Source organism: Naegleria gruberi (genome assembly GCF_000004985.1).
Source record: "Naegleria gruberi genomic scaffold NAEGRscaffold_14, whole genome shotgun sequence".
Classification (NCBI taxonomy): domain Eukaryota; phylum Heterolobosea; class Eutetramitea; order Acrasida; family Naegleriidae; genus Naegleria; species Naegleria gruberi.
In genome coordinates, this window is record NW_003163313.1 from 113,916 (window position 1) to 136,182 (window position 22,267).

The 22,267-nt window shown below is 34.1% G+C and overlaps 10 protein-coding genes and 1 pseudogene across 11 annotated transcripts; 3 read left to right on the forward strand and 8 right to left on the reverse strand.

Moving 5' to 3' along the window:
- Window positions 1–7: 7 nt before the first annotated feature.
- NAEGRDRAFT_79063 (uncharacterized protein) lies at window positions 8–979 on the reverse strand (the record flags this gene model as incomplete). The annotated part of the gene is made up of 1 exon (XM_002679278.1): window positions 8–979. The coding sequence occupies one exon, from the start codon at window positions 977–979 to the stop codon at window positions 32–34; it is 948 nt and encodes a 315-aa protein (XP_002679324.1). The 3' UTR covers window positions 8–31.
- A 443-nt stretch (window positions 980–1,422) lies between these two features.
- On the reverse strand, window positions 1,423–6,456 carry NAEGRDRAFT_79064 (DUF262 domain-containing protein; the record flags this gene model as incomplete). The annotated part of the gene is made up of 3 exons (XM_002679279.1): window positions 1,423–3,610; window positions 4,407–4,833; window positions 4,872–6,456. The coding sequence occupies 3 exons, from the start codon at window positions 6,454–6,456 to the stop codon at window positions 1,423–1,425; spliced, it is 4,200 nt and encodes a 1,399-aa protein (XP_002679325.1).
- An 84-nt stretch (window positions 6,457–6,540) lies between these two features.
- On the reverse strand, window positions 6,541–9,210 carry NAEGRDRAFT_65424 (uncharacterized protein; the record flags this gene model as incomplete). Its single annotated transcript, XM_002679280.1, has 1 exon — window positions 6,541–9,210. One exon carries the CDS (start codon window positions 9,208–9,210, stop codon window positions 6,541–6,543), a length of 2,670 nt encoding a protein of 889 aa, XP_002679326.1.
- Window positions 9,211–9,800: 590 nt separating this feature from the next.
- NAEGRDRAFT_65425 (uncharacterized protein) lies at window positions 9,801–10,799 on the reverse strand (the record flags this gene model as incomplete). Its single annotated transcript, XM_002679281.1, has 1 exon — window positions 9,801–10,799. One exon carries the CDS (start codon window positions 10,797–10,799, stop codon window positions 9,801–9,803), a length of 999 nt encoding a protein of 332 aa, XP_002679327.1.
- Window positions 10,800–11,162: 363 nt separating this feature from the next.
- NAEGRDRAFT_t202 lies at window positions 11,163–11,237 on the forward strand (annotated as a pseudogene). The gene has a single exon. The product of its transcript is annotated as a tRNA-OTHER (tRNA).
- Window positions 11,238–11,412: 175 nt separating this feature from the next.
- NAEGRDRAFT_65426 (uncharacterized protein) lies at window positions 11,413–13,542 on the forward strand (the record flags this gene model as incomplete). Its single annotated transcript, XM_002679150.1, has 1 exon — window positions 11,413–13,542. The coding sequence occupies one exon, from the start codon at window positions 11,413–11,415 to the stop codon at window positions 13,540–13,542; it is 2,130 nt and encodes a 709-aa protein (XP_002679196.1).
- Window positions 13,543–13,661: 119 nt separating this feature from the next.
- NAEGRDRAFT_65427 (uncharacterized protein) lies at window positions 13,662–14,435 on the reverse strand (the record flags this gene model as incomplete). The annotated part of the gene is made up of 2 exons (XM_002679282.1): window positions 13,662–14,134; window positions 14,192–14,435. 2 exons carry the CDS (start codon window positions 14,433–14,435, stop codon window positions 13,662–13,664), a joined length of 717 nt encoding a protein of 238 aa, XP_002679328.1.
- Window positions 14,436–14,883: 448 nt separating this feature from the next.
- On the forward strand, window positions 14,884–15,480 carry NAEGRDRAFT_65428 (uncharacterized protein; the record flags this gene model as incomplete). The annotated part of the gene is made up of 1 exon (XM_002679151.1): window positions 14,884–15,480. The coding sequence occupies one exon, from the start codon at window positions 14,884–14,886 to the stop codon at window positions 15,478–15,480; it is 597 nt and encodes a 198-aa protein (XP_002679197.1).
- Window positions 15,481–15,584: 104 nt separating this feature from the next.
- NAEGRDRAFT_79065 (uncharacterized protein) lies at window positions 15,585–16,899 on the reverse strand. Its single transcript, XM_002679283.1, has one exon. The coding sequence runs from the start codon at window positions 16,891–16,893 to the stop codon at window positions 15,697–15,699; it is 1,197 nt and encodes a 398-aa protein (XP_002679329.1). The 5' UTR covers window positions 16,894–16,899; the 3' UTR covers window positions 15,585–15,696.
- A 146-nt stretch (window positions 16,900–17,045) lies between these two features.
- Window positions 17,046–17,495, reverse strand: NAEGRDRAFT_65430 (cofilin; the record flags this gene model as incomplete). Its single annotated transcript, XM_002679284.1, has 1 exon — window positions 17,046–17,495. One exon carries the CDS (start codon window positions 17,493–17,495, stop codon window positions 17,046–17,048), a length of 450 nt encoding a protein of 149 aa, XP_002679330.1.
- Window positions 17,496–18,165: 670 nt separating this feature from the next.
- Window positions 18,166–20,519, reverse strand: NAEGRDRAFT_57515 (uncharacterized protein). The gene is made up of 2 exons (XM_002679285.1): window positions 20,283–20,519; window positions 18,166–19,839 (listed from the first exon to the last, which is right to left on the reverse strand). Exon 2 carries the CDS (start codon window positions 19,400–19,402, stop codon window positions 18,341–18,343), a length of 1,062 nt encoding a protein of 353 aa, XP_002679331.1. The 5' UTR covers window positions 19,403–19,839; window positions 20,283–20,519; the 3' UTR covers window positions 18,166–18,340.
- Window positions 20,520–22,267: the final 1,748 nt, after the last annotated feature.

A 22,267-nucleotide genomic window follows, 5' to 3' on the forward strand; every position in this document is an offset into this window, starting at 1 on the left:
ACAAATTATTTTCCAAAATGATTTAATTATTCTAAATGACACATTCTTTCAATGCTGTTCCATACTTGCTCAATTGATAAAAGATATTAATCAAGTGTTCACATTCTTCAATCTTTGGCAACTTGTTGGCATTTTCATAATCCTTGGTGGTCTTTTCAGCTCTGGTAAATTCTGAACTTTCCATTGCATTCTTAAAACATTGTTTGCTTTCCATCAATTTATCTTCCCAATTGCCTGCGAATGAACTGACTTCAGTGGCTTCCATGCAAGAGTTCATGACCACAGGAATGGCCACACTGCATCCAACTGCCATGACCACACCAACTCCAGCCACAATAGGAACACCCACAAAGGCACCAATCACTGTTGTAATTGCAGCAATTCCCAAACCAACCAAACCAACCATGGACACAACTCCCAAAATAATACTTGCCCAAAAGTATTTCTTTGCTTTGGCTCTCAGAATATTCTCCATATGTTTAATGGAAGTTTCAAGTTTAGTTAAATATTTGGCATTGTCAAAGTAATCTTCCCAAAACTTGTAAATTGCATTCATTCTCTTTTCATATGATCCTTGGTTGACTTGATTTAAAATATCAGTAAATAGTTCAACTCCCAATTTACCAACTTTAATAAGGTGATTGCCATGGAGAACGATATTTTCAATTGCCTTGTAAAATGGTTCTCTCTCACTTGGTTTTAGAAACAGATAACAATCTTGAACACATTTTTGGATTTCGTTTTGAGTTTCAAAAATGTCAGTTTTTTGCAATTCTTTGGAAATTTCCTTCAAATCTTTCTTGTTTTCTTTCAATTCAATATTTTGCCAATAGTTTTCTATATAAACTCGATTCTCAATCATGTCAAAACAATCAACAATGTCAATACTCGTTGAAGAATCTGTTTCTTGAGCAAGTTGCTTGAGATTGAGAGATTGGTGAAGGCCTGTGTCCTTCTTTGTGGTTTGGCGTTGACCCATTGTTTTTGTTTTTTTAAAACGTGAGTTTTGTTAGAAACGTGAAACTCAAAACATATTTATTCGAAACGTGATGCGTGTGGTGTTGACCATCATGTCAATTTCTGGTACGATAGTAGGTTTATTACAAATTTCTTGTTTTTAATTGGTGAGATGTAGGAGAATATTGTTTTCTTTCTCATCGACTGTGTAACCATTCAATTCGATTTGCTCCTTAGATCCACCAATATCATTATATGTAATTCCGCAGTCCTAATTGTAACACTGGCATCAATTTTTGGAGGGAGTGGAATACGAATTTGATATTTTGTACGATCAACACCAATACGTACCAGTTGCCATGAAAGGTATGAGCCTGAGCGAATTCTTCTCTCGATTATTTAACATTGAGTTTTCATAACAAATAAAACTCAAATCAGAACTGTTTACTAATATTATTTTGAAAATTAAAGTATTTTCTTTTCGAGTTGTTTGAGAATATTTTCGAGTAACTCAACAATTTTTGTGGTTCTGTTTTTGCACTTGGTTTCATCGAAATCTGAGAGATTAGTCAATTTCTTGACTTCGTTGTTGATATTCAATGGTTCCTTATTCAAGTATTTCAATCTGTTTTCATCTGTGGTATCCTTTGTGAATGATTTACCACATAGAGTAAAGTTACCAATTTGGAGATAGCAATTATCCATCTTCTTAGCCAATAATGGTTTGATATTGCATAACTTGAGATTACGAGGATATTGCAAGTCGAAATTAGATGCATTCGGATCAGAAAGGAAGTCTTCAATGATTGGTAAAACAGTTGAGAAAATCTTTTTAAGCTCATTACTTTGTTTCTTCTTTGATGGGGCAGTGCTGTCATTATTGGCTAATCTAATGATCTTCTTGCTCCATTGTGAATAATTGGATTCCTCACTGTCATCACTTGCCTTTTTGCCTCCCTTTTTCTTGCTCTTTGTCTTGGTCAATATGGTTGTGAGTTCCTTAAAATCAACAACTTTGTTGTTCAAAAGATTACTGATCTCAGCCATCATGTAAGAGAACTTGACCTTGGCAAAGTCACACAAGCAAACTTGGAGTACGTGATTGTGCCAAATTGCAATTAATTGCAATACATCTGCTTCTTCAACCTTGGAACTGACATTATAGGTGAGAAAGTGTTGGCCATGTTCCTTGCAATGTGCAATAGCAATAAGAGTTGCTAGGACTATATCTGAGGCCACTTTTTGTGCCTTTGGGAGGTAATTTTCAGCAATGTGGTGTGTTCTGCTGATCATCTTGTTAATAAGGTGATTCTTCTCATTATTAGTGGAGAATACAGGACGATTTGCTGAACTCTTTGATTGATGACCAATGAAAATAGGAGTCATGTAATTGTTCATGAAAGTTTCACCAAGATTTTCAATATTGACAGTTGTCTTCATGTGGGAGGCAATTTGGTCAAGAAGTTTCAAATATTCTCTATTGCTAACATTCACATTCTTTGTTGGGTGTAGCAATTGATGAATGTTTTCAAGAATATTTGAGAAATCTTCGCCAACTTCTTGATACATGTGATTCCAAGAATCAACCATTTCTTGATTCTTTTGGTGATTGTGGCAACCAAATAATCTTCCAAAATCAAGCTTGAGTTTGTCCATTGGTGACAAATCCTTTCCTCTCAAATTCAAAGTACCAAAGATTGCTAGTTCATTAGCATGTTCTGGAACTGTAATGGTAACAACAATACAATTGTGACTCAAGAAGTGAATGAAATCAACCATTTCTTCTTGTTTCTTGAAAAGCTTTTTGATTTTAAGGATGGAATGCAAGAAGTTTTTGGCACAATTCATGGCAGAAGTGGAAGTAATCTCCTTTGCTTCTTCGAGCTTGGTGATTATTTCATCAACCTTGCTCTTCTTAAAGTCACCCTCGTCCATACTGGCCTTCTTTAAAATGTTAGCAAATCCCTTCTCTTCGACAATGTACTTTTTAAAGAATGTCTTTTCCTTTCCTGCTACACCTTCTTCATCATTGCAAACCTCAATTCTTGCTTGACCTTTCAGAGTTCCCTTGTGAATCTTCAAGTAAACTTTGCTAATTGTCTCAAAATTTTCTTCATACTTTTTCTTATTGATACATTCTCTGAGGGCAGAGTAAAGAATGGAGAGAGAGGTCAATCTTTGTTGACCATCTATTACTTGTTGTCTGTTACCTGCCTTTAGGACAATGGAGCCAATAAAGTAGCTGCTCTCTGGTTCATTCTTGTTATACTCATTGTAGACATCATCAAGAAGGTCCATAATGTTGTCGATCTCCCAAGCATAAGGACGTTGGTATTCAGGAATAGAATAGCACAATTCAAAAAGATTGTCAATTGCTCTATTGTTGGTGGTCAACTCCCAAGCTCTTCTTTCTGAGGCAACTATCTTTGGAGGAACAGGTGGACTGAATGTGAGTGGAGAATCTGTTGAAAATGGAAGAGAGGTATCACTCTTAGAGCTTGATGGAGTTGCTGGTTGTGAAGAAGAGGAAGGAGTACTGGCGATAATGGTTTGTTCCTTCTTGGTCTTCTTCTTGTCTTTCTTTGGGGTAATGTCAGAGCAGTCTCTGGTGTTTTTCTCTTCTTGTCTACCCCCTTTGACCACTCGGGAACCCCTGCTTCACATTCAACTTCATGAACTATTTCACTATTGAAACAGTTCATGTGTTGAAATAAAACAAGAGTCTTTAAAAGAATGTAGCAGATGTACTGGCACCTATATAACGTGAATTGGTATTTATCACCAACCCTCTACAACATAGACACGAAATTCTATTGATCGTCGGGAACGGGTCGAGCTGTCTTTTAGGACCTAACTAGACCAGCAATAGAAGATCTTGATATCGGTTTAATACCTGGGTTATTTTACACCCTGAAGTTTTGTCTTCAATAAATTCAACAATAAATTGTGGTTTGCTCTCATTTTCCATTATCTTGTGTTTAATCACTTGAATGAAAACCAAGCAAGGTGCTAAGAGTTTGGTGAATAAACGTCTAGAATATGTGAAAAAATACTATATTATTTAAATCAATGAACAATATCTTACTATCTTATTTAAAAGTTTAAATCAATAAATAAGATTTCATTATTTTGTTTTGGAAAAATAGCTCAAAAATATTGGCAACACAATCAACAAATTCTTAGAGTTTTCACATCTTAAGATGTAACTCCAAGAAATTTTCATCATCATGTGAATAATAGTAATTTTTGGAATTAATCCTTCGCCATGATTTGGAAATTATTTTATTATTCAAGTTGGTAAACCATCATCGGAACAACTACCAATCATCACCATGTAATAATATTATTTGTGGAAAAATCTGAAAATAGTGAAATTCAATATTTTCACTAAAATCATCATTACCAGATTCATATAATAATTGAATTAGTGAAATCTCGGATTTCCATACCTTTCAAAAGCTACCTTCACAGCAACAACCTTTCCTTGATCTAACTTGTACAAACAAGGATAAATTCCATCTCCAATTGCAGTGGAAGAGTAAACACCAAATGGAAACATGGTGCAATCATCATTTTGGTTTTCAGTCTTGATTTGCAGAATTGCATCCTTCCACTCTAAACTTTCTTGATTGGTATTCTTGAACAAATTATTATCTTCATACTTGTCTCCATCAATAAATCCAATTCCATGATCCAAACCTACAATTGCAGAAACATGCCAACCATGCTTGATTTCCATGTCAAAATTATCAAAATCCTCATCAAATATATGTCCAGGAGTTTCCCAATCAGTTCTGATGTTAGAATTGTCCAAACTATGTTCATAATTGTAAATTAAAACTTGTCTGACACCACCTGATAATTTCAATTGCTTAACTTTCCAATTCCATTTTTAACATTCTCAATGAGTGAACTTTCTGAATCTCTATCTGTTGTGAAATCGATGACCTTAATCTTACCAGATTCGATCAACAATTCCTCTCGTTTCATGTTGATAATCCACTCATCCTTCAAATCAACTCTTGGTTTTTGTGGCAAATCATTTCCACTTCTTGGTTCAACAATTCCAAAAGCTTCTTCATTCTTTTTGGTAAAGAACCTATTTGGATTTTGTGGCAACTTTTCAATTCGATACGAATGATATTTGTTTGAATAGACTGCAACGTGAACTTTACCATCAATAACATCCAAAACATATCCAAATTCATACTCATTATTTCCTCTATAAATTGGAGCTCCTAAATGATTGGAAAACTCCTTCACGTCAATTTCTTGATAATTTTCACTACACAATTCTGGAAACATTTCTTTACATTTGATTCCACAAACGATTTGAAAATCACACATTCTTGCACTCTCCTTAATTTTGTAAATATGTTCTCCTCTAAAGTTTCTAGCACTGCTAATTTCCTTCTTGGTGAGAAGTGAAATTTTCGGATGACTTTCCATTTGGTGAGTTTTAAAAGCAAATTCCTTTTGAATTTCTTCCTTACTCCAATAAGGGAGCCACTTGATTGAATTTAAATCAACCTTAACTACTTCTTCACATTTCAAATCAATATAGAATAGACATGACTTTAAATCTTCACTCCACAATATTGTTGTGTCTCCATTTTTTCCATAATAAGAAGTTGCTGATTTCTGATACTTTCCTTCGTGAATATTAGAAAGAGAACCAGGTCTATAACAATAAACTTGTTCTGAACCAAAGAAAATGATTCCAGAATTTTGTGTTGGAATAATTGAGTTAGGAATAATATCATTAATCCATGGTAAGTGATTGTCGGCTTTCAAAGATTTCATATCCTTATCAAAGAATATTTCAATTAATCTATGATCTGCTGAAAAGAATGATCTAACAGAATTACCTTCCTTATACGGAATATTCGAATGTGATTCGGAATATGTTGAGCTTGATTCAAAACTAAAAAACATGCTTTCGTCTGATAGAGCAAACTGTTCGAAATCTCTTGTTTCTCTATTGAAAAGGAAAAAGTTACAACCATAGAATAAACCATTCAATGAATATTTTCTATCCGAAACATCCTCACATGGAATATAACAGTGAAACAATTGCTTTAGAATTTTTCGATCGAGAGTTATACTCTTCTGAGGTTGCTTACCAGATAAATCAACCAATTGATAAATATAATCCTTCTCTGATGTTGGTGTGGCCATGAGAACGTGGCCATCGAAAATTCCCACAAAATGATCAAATTCTAAAGTAGGTTTGGACAATGGTTCGATATTCCTATCCTTCATCATGGACAATTTTCCATCAATCATCATAACTGCACTAACAACCTTCGGATCCAACACATTTCTCTCTGTGTCCATGCAAATAGATGGATTTTCCTCGCATTTTACAATCTTCCATTCCTTCAGAATTTTGGAAGAGCCAACCTCGATGAGGGTACTCATCTTACGATATCTCTTCATCAGAAAGTAGGATGAACAGTATGGGAGTGCCACATTGGGATGAGACACATCGTAGGACATTTTTTTTAATGTGGATCTGTCAACTCCTGAATTACCATAATTATTAAGTCTCATGAGTTGATTTTAGCCATCAATATTCCTTGGTCAAACTTCTAATAAACTGTTAAAATCAATTGCCCTTCGGAATATCTTGGAACCACTTTCAACAATTCTATTATTCTTATTCATTCGTTTTAGGAATTCAGTATTGTATCTTAATGAATAGTGAGCGTAACAAAGTGCTTCAATATTGATATCCATTGCCTTTTCAATAAAATCTTCATCGGAAATAATTTCATAGGATGCAAGTTTAAGTGAAGTAACATCACTTTGTACAGCTTTCAATACTATTTCAGGATCGTTTCTCATATCAAATGATGCATAACAGAAAGAATTAAACGATTTCCCCTGACCAGAAGCATACATTACACACTCCTTATCCCCAAGGAATTTGTTGGATGCATACTGAAGTGCTTCTTCATGGTTTTGAACACATTTCAGGACGACATTTCTGTTATATGCAAACTTATGAGGCACATACTGTAAAACCTTTCCGTTAACTCCAGCACATTCTAAAATAAACTCTTCCTCATGCTGTAACTCTTCACTGGCAAACAGGAATGCAATAGCATCAGATTTGATAGCTTTTAACATAATTTCTCTATCATTTTTGAATTCATGTTTCAACTCGTTAGACAAGTACATAATTGATCGACCATTAAGTTCCAGTGATTTTAAAGCAATTTCTCTGTCTTCCCTTAATGTAATTGGTATAAAAAGTATATCAAATTGCTTAGGTTCAATTTCTAAAATAAAGGTCCTATCTAGTCTAAGTCTATTCGAAACATACATAAGATTCATCATCCTAGCATTAACAGCTAAAAGGGCAAATTGTCTATCATCTCTAAAAGTATAATCAAATTCATTAAGAGACTTAATACTTAATGCTATGGCAGCCATTTCCTTATTGAGAGGAAATGGGATGTTGAGATGTGGCGGTAACCATTTTCTTAACGCTTCCAACACTTCTCCATCACTTTTCATTTCTCCAGAGGCATAGCGATAACAGCTTGCTGAATATTTTAATCCTGTTAAAATTAATTCCTTGTCATTTTGCAAATCTTCTGATAGGTAGTTACATCCATGACGAATTGCATTTAGAGCAATTTCTCTATCATTTCGCAAATATTTTGGAATATATTGAATCAAATAACCATTAATCCTAGTTAACTTCCTAATAAAATCAATATTGTTCCTTAATCTTTCAGACACGTACTCGAAAGATGAAGCATTCTCTGAGAATGCAATTGCTTGCACTATTTCCTCCTCATCTCTGTATTCTTCTGGAACATATTTCAGAGGATGAGTATCATATCTGCAAGCTTCATAAACTATTTCTCTATCTAATTCTGATTCATTGATATTTCTTAAGCTCAATCCGTTTCGTACTGCAACGATTAACAATTCTCTGTCTTGTTGGAGAGAATGACTGGCGTATTTCAAGTTATTTCCATCTAATTGGACAGCCTCTAATACTATGTCTCTGTCTTGTTTGTATTCTTGTGGTATTTCTTCAATACTTCCAATTCTTCTTACGTATTCTAATATTAAATCTCTATCTTCCTTCAGACTATATCCCAAAAAGTCAGATATATTTGACATTGAATTTCTAATTGCTTTTACAACAAAGTCTCTCGAATTTTTCCAAGATTCAGGAGCATACTCAAAGTAGCATCCGTCTCTACCTATTAAAAACTCTAGTATCTCCTTATCTGTTTTTAATTCTTCTGATGCATAATTATAATTACCAGTATCATATAAAAGTGCTTCCTGTAACAATGACTTATCATTTTGCAATTCCGCTGATGCAAACTTTAGAGCTCCGTAATGTTCTTTTATCGCCAACCTGATTATTTCTCGGTCATTTCTTAACTCGTCGTTCAACGATTCTAAAATTTTACGATCTTGTAATATATAGTCCAATACTAGTTGTCTACTGTTTTTTAGTTCGCCCTTGCAATGTTCTAAGCATACAGGATCTATTCTAATAATTCTCAACTGTCTTTCCTCATTAAGAGAATTGAAATAATCTTTAGAAGTCCACATTGCTGAACTATACTGACATTGAATATCAATTAGTTCATCAACAAAATCACTATGATTAACTAGAGACGAACCACCATAATCAAGAAAGCTTAATGAATTACCTGCTCCTGAAATGCATTCTAGAACGAATTCACGGTCATGAATTAATTCTCGAGCGATTCTACTGGAGAATGCGCTAGAATTAACAGAAGAACCAAGCAATACAAGTTCCTTCACAAAACTTCTATCACTACAGAAGTAACCATGATCCACATAATACAAAGCCATTCCATTAGATTTTACAGCCTCCATAACAATCTCTTTGTCTTTCTTCAGTTCTTTTGAAACATCCTTCAAACTGTCTCCTTTCATTTTTACAATTTGTAAAACAAACTCTCTGTCTGATCTTAATTTTTCAGACGCATACGAAAATGAAAACCCTGAATTTTTAGCAGCTAGTAAAATAACCTCTTTGTCATTGGAAAATGTTGGAGCATGCTGGAGAACACACGAATATTTAGAATTCTTGATAGCTTCCATCACTATTTCTCTATCTTTTAAATGTTCTGGAACATACTCGATAACCAAACCATCTTGTTTCACTGCTTCCAACACAATATCTCTAGAATTTTTCAATTGGGATGAAGCAAATTTTAAACATTTTGGTTGTTGTTTGATAGCTAATTTCATTAATTCATCATCATTATGAAATTCTGGGAGATGTTCAAATAAAATTTCCTCATCATAATATAAGTTTGATTTCAATTTTAACACTTTCAAGATAAATTCTCTTTGGCTTTTCAATTTCTTACCAACAAATTTAATTGCCGAATAATGTTCTCGAAGTGCTACCAAAGCAACAGTTTCATCATTTTGCAAATCCTCTGATGCATATTCTAATAATTGTCCTTCAATTTTAAGAGTTTTTAAAAAGGCTAATTTGCAATCATTGTCAGGAAATGGATGATCTTGAATATATTCACAAGCTGGAATGTTCTTTCTCTTCTTAAATTGTTGTACATGTTCATAAATCTTGTTGTTTTTAGAAACCCGTTCCTTGCAGACTGCCGAAAAATGGTTTGCAAGTAAAATAAAACTCAGAGTTTCGGATGCTGAATTGTTAAATACGACCTGATGGTCATTGGAAGGCAAAAAATTTATCAGCAAATCTGAGAATGAATCTTTCACCATTTTTTTTGTAAAATTGCTAAAAATAAGTTTTCTAATTAGAAATAATTGTTATTGCTTTTGGTCATATCATCATTAGATCATTAAATTGTTTACAAATTGGAGTGAGATTCTGTTTGAAATTCTAGAGTTGTGAGAACAGGTTGGTGATCGCTTGCATTCATCTCATAGCCATCAATGACTTTACAATCCAAACATTTGAAAAATTGTTTCGAATAGACACAATGATCCAATCTCTTGTGCCACCAATAAGTGTATAATCCCCATACGAATTTGAGAGGCCATCTGTGAGTTTCTCTATTTTGTGGAACAAATTCGTTAAGGGCATCTTGAAATAGATTTGATAATTTCAAAAATTCACACGATGGATCATTGTCATGCTCGTTGTAATCTCCAAGGATAACTATTGGACAAGTGGTATTTCCGAATGAAATAATTCCAATTCCCTCTAAATAATTGTATAGATATTTGATTTCATTCAAGCGATAGACATTTGTCATTCGAGCTGTCCACAAACTTGCAGATCCATCATCATTCAAAGGAGGTCTCAAATGTACATTTACCAACAGTACTTGTTTCACATTTCCTGTTGTCTTCTCAGGTACCTTTACTGTTATCAAATGCATTGGAAACCAACTCCCATCCACAACTTTCTTTCCATATTGATCCTTGGCATTTGTCGCAAGAGTTATTTGAGAATTTTCCAAAAATTCATACTTGCTCAGAAAGGCCATCCCTCCAGCTGCACCATGATTATAAAAAACATAATGTGGATAGAGTGAAATCAATGATTGTTCCTCCTTGAATTTTTCATCTAAATTTCCATTTAAATTTTGATCCAAATTTCTAACGTCCTTCCATTTAATTTGTTTAAAAGCACTTTCATATCCAGCATGTGTCTCCTGTAGACAAATTACATCAGCCTCCGATCGGAAGAGTGCATGAAATACAAATAATGCATTTGATTCTAATTTGGATTTGGTGGCATAGACGAAATTGACATTGTAATTTAGAATTTTTAGATAGGAAGAAGCAACATTTGATGAAGATCCTCCGTGAGTGTGAATAGTTGATCTTTTGTTATCACTCATTTTTTTTTATTGGATTGTTGTAAACTGTTCTATTGAACTCATTCTAAATAAAGAAGACAATAGCGTGACGTATTGAATTACGTCACCATAATTTGAAAGAAATTCTCATAGTATTATCGAACCTGTGTCCATGAAATAATAAGAATATGGAAGATTCGCAACAAGTGATCATTGCTAAAATAGATGTAAATAAGGCTCTTAAAATTGTCAAACTCGTAGTTTTCTCTGAAGAACAAGTGAATAGTACATTTTCTTCCCTTAATTTTTTTAAGGAGTAAATTTGTAATTAAAACAAAACCAAAATTGTGCACAGGTTGTGATTATTGAACTAAATTGTTAAACTTTAAGATTCAGATTGATCGGGTGTGAATAGTTTAATTGGGAGAACGTAGGCACTGTTTAGAATCTAAGGTGGTAGATCGAAGCTACCTTCACACTCTTTAAAATCCTTTTTAAATTTTAACCTTTTTGAATATTTCACTATCAATTTTACCTTTCAAAGCGCTTTACAATATTTTCAGTCACTTCACCTTTTTCAAATTGAAACTTCACACAATTTCCAAACCAATTAAAGCGCGATATAGAAGAAATTCAGAGAAATAATCAAAAAAAAATGTCGAAATCTCCTTCATCTGCTGTTAAACGTTTAATGAGAGATTGGAAGGAGGTTCTCGATTATCCATTAGAATATATCTATGCCCAACCATATCCAATTATGAATAATGGACAAGTAGAAGGATATGACATGTACAATTGGTTTGCAACATTGCTGGTTCCTGAGAGTGTTAGTACATGTACTGCAATTTCATTGACCTTAACTTTCAATGATAATTATCCAATTGTTCCACCAAATGTGAAATGTCTTTCCGTTATTGCCCATCCTCATGTATTTGGTTCATATATTTGTTTAGACATGCTATCAGTTCCTTACAAGTATAACGGTACATGGGATTCCTGGTCTGCTTGGTCTTCCACATACTCTGTCTTATCCATTTTACTTCAATTAGAATCATTCTTGTTGGATAAGTATTTATATTCGAAATTTTCGGTTATCAAGAATGCAGAATATAAAGAACTCATTGAAATGGGACATGATCCAAAGAATGCCAAGTTTTGGCCTTGGGCTCCGCATTGGGGCTCTATAAACTCTCAAATTCCAACAGCATTGAAATCATCTAATGAGATTGGAAACACTCAAATACTGAGAACAAAATCATCCAAAAGTAAGAAAATCAATATCAATGGTTCTTCCACTGCTACATTGGATGTTATTCAATCAGAGTGGAAAGGAGCTAGCAGCACATTGGAAGTTCTTTCCTCACTCAAATCAAACGATAATCAGTTCAAAGGAGAAAAATCGAGCAAAACGAATACTTCAATCGTTATGATTAATGGAAAACCAATGGAAAAGATTACTAACACATTTGGTGAAGTAGTATTGACTCAAAATCAAGTAATGGAAAGTTTAAGACACAGAGCTAGCTTATTGAATGTGAAACCTACTGAAATAGTTTCATATAAAGACTTGAAATTCAACCATCGATTGGATATTATGAAATTACCACCAGAAATTATCAGAGAAATATTCAGTTATTTAGACTTTTCAGATTTGAAGAGTGGTGTGGAACAGACATGTCACTATTTGAAAGGTATTGCATCGAGCAAAGCAATCATTCAGGAACGGGAATTAATATGTTTCCATTCAAAAGTCACATTTAAGGAAGATACTTTGGGAATTGGATTGAATGTTGAAGTTAAACCAAACGGTTACGTTGATAATATCAGTTCTCCAATGGACCTAGTCTCTAGAAATGCCTTTTACAATGATAATGCTGTAAAGAGTGCTTGGGGAATTGAAACCAAATTCTGGATTCCAATTTTTATCAATAAGAAACATGCTGACTTTGAATTATTCAAATCAAGTGTGAAAGCCATTTACAATGCTCATCCTTCCATCACCAAGGAAAAGTCAAAGACTTACTCTGATCTCTTCAATTCTCCAGAAGTCTACATTGATCTGATTTGCAAGATTATGAACTCAATGATAGTTGACCTCATGAAGGGTGAAGTACATGCCTCAATCAAGTATTTGCAAGGTTATTTGTATTTCCACAGATGGCTGCTATATATCTTGGAAATCTTCCCATTTACAACCAATGCCATTGAAAGAAAGGTCAAGAATTTCGTTAATCGCGAACATTTGAGAAACAAATATAATTGTCCAAACTTGGGTGAGTTCTTAATCTTGCTGTCAGTGCTGGGACCTGCAAATTTAAATTGGGATTCAGTCAAGTATGCCATTGTGGAAGAAACTTGCACTAGAAATGTGTTGTGGGCTGTTAAAATGTTTCCAGAATTGGCAAATCTTTCAATCGAGCAACCTAAACGAATTGAAAAGACTTGGAAGGCAAATATGGTTTCTTGCAAATTGCTAATGTTCCACGTCTTTTTCTTAAAGACAGTAATTGAGAAGGAGCACGCAGGAAGATCTTTGGATGAAGTTGCCAGATTATATGATTTGAATTTTGGATTATCACCTGAAACTCAAGATGGACAAGATTTGGAAGAGTTGGTACAGGTTGCCATTTTCAAGAATAATAATGCACAGGACTTTGAAGAATTCTTGGAATATGTGGGGTTGGATGAGCAGCTGAATAGTCGAGAAAAGATATTGACCTTTTTGGAATATTGTGTGAAAACCTCTGAACAGAGAAGATACCACAAAGTTCCTCCAAATAAATAAGGTCTTTATCAATAAATCCAAATATTTTCCTCTTGTGTCACAATTCAAACTTCATTCTAATCAATACTACCATTCTCAAATTATTATTATTCATATAACAGTTCTTCTGAAGGAATAAATTACTTGTTGGCCAGTTCAAAATTCAATCCATCCAATATTTGTGTTACAACAGTTGCTGTATATCCCCACAATGGAACATAAGGTATTGTCTGGTTGTGAGTAATGGAGTGAATATTTTTCAAATGATACAGAGGTCCATAGTGTGTTGATGTTGGAGCCATAATAGTTTTACCAAGTGGTTCGTATAGAGAGACATTTGGATTGGCAATCAAATCCAATAATCTAATTTCAAAAACATGTGCAATTTCATCAGATTGCAAATGATATGGAATTTCAGATTCACAATCCACTATTCTTCCAATAAATGGTTGAACATTGAAATTCCTAGCACCTGTCGTTGTACTAGGAAGTGTATCATTGAGCAGTTCAACATTTTTCAATCCAATTTCCTCAAAAGTTTCTCTCATTGCTGTTTCCAACAAGTTTTTATCCAACTTTTCATCAAAAACTCCACCAGGAAATGAAACTTGACCTGTTAATACATACGTATACAATTAATTCATCACAAATTCACACAAAATTAACATACCAGCATGTTGATAATTAGTATTCTTCTTGGCAGGTGTCTTTTGCAATAACACAAGATAGGGAATCCTTCTTCCTTCCTTTTCACTCCACCTCTCCACAAACAATGCCATCACTGCAGAAGATCTCACACTCTCATCAGGTTTCCTCGACAACCTCATCAAGTTTCCATTTCCATTGTATTCGTGAAAGGTAGATCTTGGTACTATAGCAGAATCTCCACTTGTTGCCAATTTTCTAAAATCCATCTTCTTTAATATTTCCATCAGGGAATTATCATGTTGTTGTTCTAGAAAGGCTTGAACATTTGCAAAGTTAATATTGGATACTTCGGATAGGGCTTGTTCAAACTTGATTCTCTGCTGTGAATTTATGGTATGAAAATTACATTGATCCTTTTGCTTTTTCATCAAATTGACACAATTAATTAGTGATGATCTTTTAGTTAGTGATGATGCACAAGTTGATGATCGATTCAACATTGTATTAATGCAATTAACATTAGGCTTAGACAACACAACAGCACGTTTCATCATCATTTTTTAAATTTATTCTTTTCATTCCGATCGGAGGTAAAATTCTTCATTTCAAGGAAGAATAGCATTGATGATAGGAAAATTAAAATCAAAAAATTGCATATTTTTGATTACATTGTTACTACTTATTCATCACCTGCAGCAGCAGTTTGTTATCGAAATGTTGTTCTACTTGTTTGTAATTCTACTTGTTGTGATTGCACTTCTTGGTCTTGTCTATGTCTTGCCAATTGTAAAGGTTAGAACTGCTCGTCCGATGAAGATTTATGAAACCATTCATAGTTTACCATTGATTGGAAAGAGTGCTATTGCTGATTGGTACTTGTCCAAGATTATTTCTCTTTCTGCTCCTTACACTGCATCAATTAGTCCAACTATTGAAGTAATGAGTGATGAAAAGACAGTGATTAGTATTCGTGAAAAGTATTCAATGAAGAATCCATTCAACTCTATTCATGCTGCTGCTTTGGTCAATTTGGGAGATTTAGTTTGTGGAATTCAAGTCACCAATCAAACTGGAGCCAAAAAATTGAGAGCCATTCCTGTTGAAATTAAGGCTGAATATCCTAAAAAATCGAGAGGTAAAATTACAGCCACTTGTGAAACTATTCTTACAGATGTGAGTGAAATGCAACAAGTTAATGGTAAGCCTTGTATTAATGCAATTGCAGAGTTGAGAGATGAAAGTGGAGAATTGACTGCTAAGGTAACCATGTTGTGGAGTGTCGCTCCAATCCCTGATAAAAAGAAGGATTAAAATGTTCAAGTTCAACACTAATATGTTCTGCTTTCAAATTAGATCTCAATGATTGTTCACATAGTAAAAGGCCGCCAACTTTGCGAATAGTTCATTCTCTCAGTGCCAATAAGGATCTTGTTTATATGATGCGAAGGGGTGATTCCAAATATCCAATGTATGTAATAATAAGGATTATGTATTGAACATGCTAGATACCTTCCATTGTTTACCCAATCAATTAAGCTTATCTACAATGTCCCTCAGTTGAATGCATGATTGCTTGTAGTTTTTGAAACTTTCAGATGATTCTTCATATGAACCTATTAAATCCTGTAAAACATTATAGGATTGCACACTCTGATATAACTTTCCAGAACTCACAAGGACTGAGCCAAGAGTGAGGGCACGAGTCCAACTGGTCATTGATTCCCAGAATTTAATTCCAGTGTAAATATTTGAAATTAGAGAAACACTGCCTTCAATGCCTGAAAAAATAGCTGTTCTTTGGTGAGATTGGCATTTGGAGATTTCATTCTTCATGGACAATATCTCCTTTTCGAGACATCTTTCCACACTCTCAATATTTCTAATGAATCTCTTATAGTGCTCCCATGTTTTCTTATCCATAAAATCGAGTACATCATCAATGATAAACAGTAAATCCATTTTGGTATTGTCAAGTATGGATTTGTAATTGGCATGTGTTTCTGTATAGACCTTGACACAATCTGAAACCTTTTTGTGAAGACTTGCAATATCATACACACCACGAATCATGATCGAAACCATTGCTGTTGATATAATTACATTTGATTTAATTTCCACTTCCTTCTCATAAATTTCCATAATTTTTCTAGATTCTTCCTCTGTATTGTTATCAGTTTCTGTTGCTACTTGATTGACAATTTCTGAAACATTACTTTTTTCAATAGTAGCCCCATTAACAGCAGTCTGAGGAGTGGACTTCACTGGTTCACTCTTATCCGATGAGGATGAGGTCATTGAATTACTGATCGTATCACATAAATGTCGTTGAACTCCCAAAGCCAAACACTTTTTATAACTATCATAGACCTTATCCAAAGATTCATTCAGGACAGGCTTTGGATCTTCCTTCTTTTCCAACAATTCCACAACTTTTCTCTTCAACTCGACTTGTGTTTCCGAGGCTACTTTTTTAGCATTGGAAAAACCTTGAAAATCCAAAGCAAATCCAGCCGATGATGATAAAAACATGATATAATCATTTGGAGAATTAAAATTTGATTTTAAAAAGCGTTGAAAAATTCCTAATGATGTTTTCTTTTCTTCTTGTTTTGAAAATGGAAATTCATCATTGGAATAAACATGATGGACTTGATCATTTTCAATTTGTGATCGGAGAGTAATGAGTTGTCCACGAAGAGTTTCAACCAGTGAATTGTCTTGCATTTTTTTTTTAATATATTATCATAAATATTAATATTTTACAAAATCCAATCAATTTAAAGAGATTCCAATGATTGATTGCATCCATTCTTGTAATGAGGATTAATGAGAATAAATGAATTAATTTCATTTATTAGAGATTTAATCTCATTGGATTACTTCATAAAAGTGAGACACTTTTCAATCATTGATTTTTCATCAATTTCATTTCTATTGCTGCAATGAATGGTTGTAGAAAGACCTGTCAACTTGTGTTTGACAGTTTTCACAATGGCAGCAACTTGAAACTTTTCCTTTACATTAGTTTCGTTTGGACACCAAGTGATAAACATCATTTTAGTTCTGGATCCTTCCTTGACTTGTGAATTTGTATTTTGGCTTGGCATTTCAAAGTCCAAATGATAAATAATAAATCTTGTATTCTTTTCGGGGAGTTGGTTTGTCAATTCTTCCAATGTTGAAAGTTTGGTCAAGTCGTGATCGATCAGAACAGAATTTTCCTCCACTTTTAACACTAGGAATTTTAATTCTTTGTGATCTCCCTTTCCCATTCTCATCTCTTCATAGGTTTGAATAATTTCGTCGTCAAATTGACAATTTAGCATCATTTTCAGTCTATTCGAATGTTGTTGTATTTTTGTTTGTGAAATATGAACCTAAAGTGAAAATATGGAAGCAAATTGAAAGCAACATTCCACTTCTACTGAATTACTATTTCCCAGCTAAAACACTTCCACTTGATAAAATCCTTAATATTTATTGAATCAGTAGAGGACAAGGAACAACATTTCATACAATGTTCAAGTAAGGTACTGTATTAATGTGGGATTTCCCCTTTTTCAATGTTGCTTACGGTTTTCCACAAGTATCACCCAAAAAACATCACAAGAAGAAAATCTTGTGGATATCTCTTTGAAAGCTCCAAAATCTTAATGCACATTTAAAATACCTTATATAATCTAATGAAATGCTCTACGGATTCATACCGTTTTGAGTGTTGTAATTTACAAAAATGGTTTATCGTAGTCACTTCTCGCGCAATCCTTCCAAGTGAGTTAAAGTAACAGTATCATTTAGGCGCCATCATGCTGAACTGCTTTACTGGTTTCGTGAACAGGATCACACGGGTGGGTTGCTGGACCATTGAACGTTCTACTTTGGCGCTGAATTTTTTCCCTCAAACTGTGTTTGTAGCTGTGCACAGGGATTTGGAGATAATTGATTTGGTGCCTTATTAGTGCAGATTTGGGCAATATTTGGATAAATATCTGTGTTGTATGTAAAATCTTTGATATTTTATTTACATTGTTCTTGTTTGTTTTTATGCACATTGGTTTGGGGGTAGAATGATTTGAGGTGTGGGATTAACAATTTGATTAGGGTTTTCTAATCAAATGTTGTTGTATATGATGTTGTGGGTGATGATATTGAGGATGGTGTTGATGAATACTTATAAATATAATTCTTCTGAAGAATGGTTGGATGAATCAGATCCTCCCTTCTTCATCTCTGCCAATTTCAAGAACCATTTTTGAGCGTGGCTGGCGATTTGAGTTCTCTTTCTTGTTTGGACATAGTTTTCAGAAATGAGTTTCCAGTTCTTACCAACTTCTTCAAGACCTTTGAGGAATTGCTCATGTTCAGATCTTGTCCAAGTACCAGTATTGAATTTCTTCCCTTCTTCTTCATCAGTTGAGGAGGAAGAACTTGATCTCTTCTTTTGAGTAGCATGTTTTGGTTTTTGGATTTTTGACAAGGAGGCTTTTGGAGTGTCATCTCTAGTTGGTGATTTGCATGATGAGGATTCAGATGCAAAGCTTGGACTCTTTCTATGAATATCAGTAACAGAGCTTGACCTAGAAGTAGAGACAACACCAATAATCTTTGAACGAGAAATGAGAGAAGGAGAAGATATGGAATCAACTGGGTGGAATGAACTCAAATGAGGTGAATGATCGAACTTTGGAGCATAGTAATGACTTGTTCTAATAGGAGAGTGTACTTCTTGAACTCTGATGATAGGCAATTTGGATTGACTAGATTTGAATGTTTCAGGTGTCATTGTTGCAAGATGTATCAGATCATTAGGAATGGAATGTGGTTGTTGATTTTGATAGGCAGAGGTGGAGTAGCATGTTGTAAGAGTTGTGCTATTACTAGTGGATGATCTGACTTTACATGCTTGGTTAGTGGCATGTTTAGTACTATTCAGAGAAAATCTGAACAATTCATAACAGTTCGTACTAGAATGGATGTCACTTGAAGCAAGTTTTGGTTCAAGGAGAGGAGTTGATGATTGTTTGCTTTCAGACATTTTTTCAAGATTGTATGTTGATACATGTTGACCAAAAGCACTATTAATCATCAATGAGTGTTTGGATAATATAGATAATGGGATTTGTGTTATCTCTGGATTTGATTGCATATTTGGAGTTGGGATGTTAGAGGCCAAAGGAGAGATGGCAGCAATCAATCGACTGTTTGATGGCTGACTAGATGTAGTAGTTATCATTCTTGATGAGTGGCTGAGCTGTTTTTTTGGATTAAGTGTCTTCTCTTTGATATGATATCAGTATGGAAAGTATGTTTCCAGTTCTGGGTGATGGATCGTGAAGTGAGTTACTTTTTGTAATTAGGGAGATGGATAAAACAACAATGTAATCTTCTTATTGTTGTTGTATTCGTGGTTCTTGATGATGATGATTGAAAATCAAGGATGAACTGACTTGGCGGGGAGTTACTCTAAGGCAATAATATATTATACTACACGTGAGTTGTTGGTAAATGGTATTAATTGTTTTTTTTCTAACAAGCAAGATTAATAACACAAGTGAAGTGCTGCTGGCTGTGTGTAATACAGGATAAGTTGGTAAGTTGTGTGTGTGCAGGTGTTTAACAAGTTTCAAGATTTGGCAATGCTCTTCGTTCTAGAGAGTGTTGAATCTATCTCTACTCAAATTTGAAGGTATTATTAATTAATGAGGGTTCAGATTATATAGAAAAAAGAGGGGCAATACGTTGTCCAAATGCAAAAAGGGGCGAAGTACATTTCGAGGCCATTGATTAAGGTTTCAACGTAGTCGAGCCCAAATAAATCAAGAAGTATAATTAAGGTTTGTAAGGTCATGTTTGTTCGGTGAGAGAATTACATTCGATCAATTAAGAATTTCGGTTGGATGAGGAGTACAGTAGTTTACGTGCACGCATGTTTCAGCAGAGCCATTCACATGTGTGAATTTGATAATGATGTTCCACATCAGAGTTTCATGAAAGAGCACATCGAACAATCAATGGATCACACAACATAACACATTAGCATAGAGTTATTCGTTTGGAAGGTTCAAAGATCGTGCGGTAAGCTATTCATCGTAGTGGAATTTTCAACAACTTACGTTTTGGATGTTATTTTACGAGAGTGAATATTTGGTATTGTTGATAGCAAAAAAGAACAATGGTATTGTCGAGTAGTTGTTTGGCAATCTCTCGGTTGCTATGAGCGATTCGATTCTGGAGATATAAGATTGTTTACTAGAGTATCAAATTGACAAGTGTCAAACTGGTCTGTCAAGGATAACGAATGATAACGAAGATATCTAGAAAACGAGAGTTTAGAGGGTGTTCTTTTTTTTCGAGCAAGATAATCTTTTGGATGATAAAGTATCCTATTTATCCTCCCATTTATAGCCAAATCACCCACTCAACGAATCACTCAACAATGCAAAAGATACACAACACGTACTTGACTTGTTGCAAGATCACACACATGAATGTTCTCAATATCTTCTTGGATTGCCTTCTTCAATTGGTCAAAGCAAGTCAACTACAAAAAACGCGGTGTTCGTGTTGGATAGATTTGGACCTTTAAGACTGCCTTTCCCGAACCATTATATCAATTTTCATTGAATGATTTGGATCAATACAAATGAACTTTTGGTTGTTTTTCTTTGATTGGTGTAATTGAACGAAAATCATCTCGCCACATTCCAATCGAGACATTGCAATCCATAGCTATATATTCGAAACGATATCTCTATTAAGGACGGCAATGTTGCAACTCCATAATGAAGATTCTGTAAGTGTAGGTATTCAGACACTTACCAATTGACAATGGAATGGATTAAAGTTGTCAAACTAATTTTTCTTCAATGGTTTCTAACAATATTACAACAACATTCAGATTCATTAAATCACCACAATATATTAATTGATACCAACTGACATCAACATTTTTTGGTAAGATAATTTATAAAATTGCAGATATAAGAGAATCACTTCCAAAAACACCATATTAAATCTAAAAGAACATGTCAATGAAAACGGAATCTACTTCCGTCTTGGATATTTCGCCATAACAATATCATACATGGTTAGGACACACATGCTAATTAGGTTCATTATCAAAATCATATCTGTTGCAATGAGTGGATAATTTTGATAGTTTTCATAACATCATTTTGATTACTTGGTTATTTTCGATTCACAACATTTAGCCATGATTCAACTCAGTTATGGTAAGAATTGAAAACTGTAGATTGGGATTAGTTGGAAATTGGAAATGTTGTAACAGAGGTCAATAAGTGCGGCACATATCTACTGAAAAGTGAAAACTTTGTTTCGAATTTGTAACTTTCGTTATCGTTGTATAAGAAACCTTGAATAGTAGGTACTATGTAATTATGACTTTCCATAGTAGATATTATTGTTATCAATGTTGATCTTGTAATCTTTACTAGTCCTCTAACTGATGGGCTATAACTCCTCTTATCATGAATCTTCGTTATTCGCTTCCTATTTCGAATAACAATGAAGGATAGGGAAATGGATAATCCTCGTAACATAGTAACATTCTTCTCACCTACTCAATCAAGTTGTCAATAGGTAAATTAAGAAACATTTCCAACCATATTGAAAAATTTTCATGTCTACTGTAGCTGTAACATGTCAAGAGCTCTGAGGTAGATTACTGTAGATAATTCAATTTACAGTTGATACTGTTCTCAATTCTCAGTAAAATTGTAATTGAAAATCATTACTTTGAGAGTTTTTCACCTGTTTTCAATGTAATCAGCTTGATACAATGAAGATTATGTTTTTTGTTTTGATTACAGCAGAGGATGAACATTTGAAAAATTTGAGTGATTGTAATAGATGGATTTCAATGCAAATTGTCCATTTCACGATTATTCTCCTATCGGAAAATATGAGCTAGACGAAATAGTGGCGAAACCATTGAGATCCTTCCTGATTACAGAATTCTGTGAAGGTTACTCAACCTGAACAGAAAGTTTCATCCTTAGTTAAAAATTGGCACCTGTTCGCCTGCTATTATGGAATACTTTCTTTTTGGATTGATTTTATCTTTTAATAAGCTTGCTCA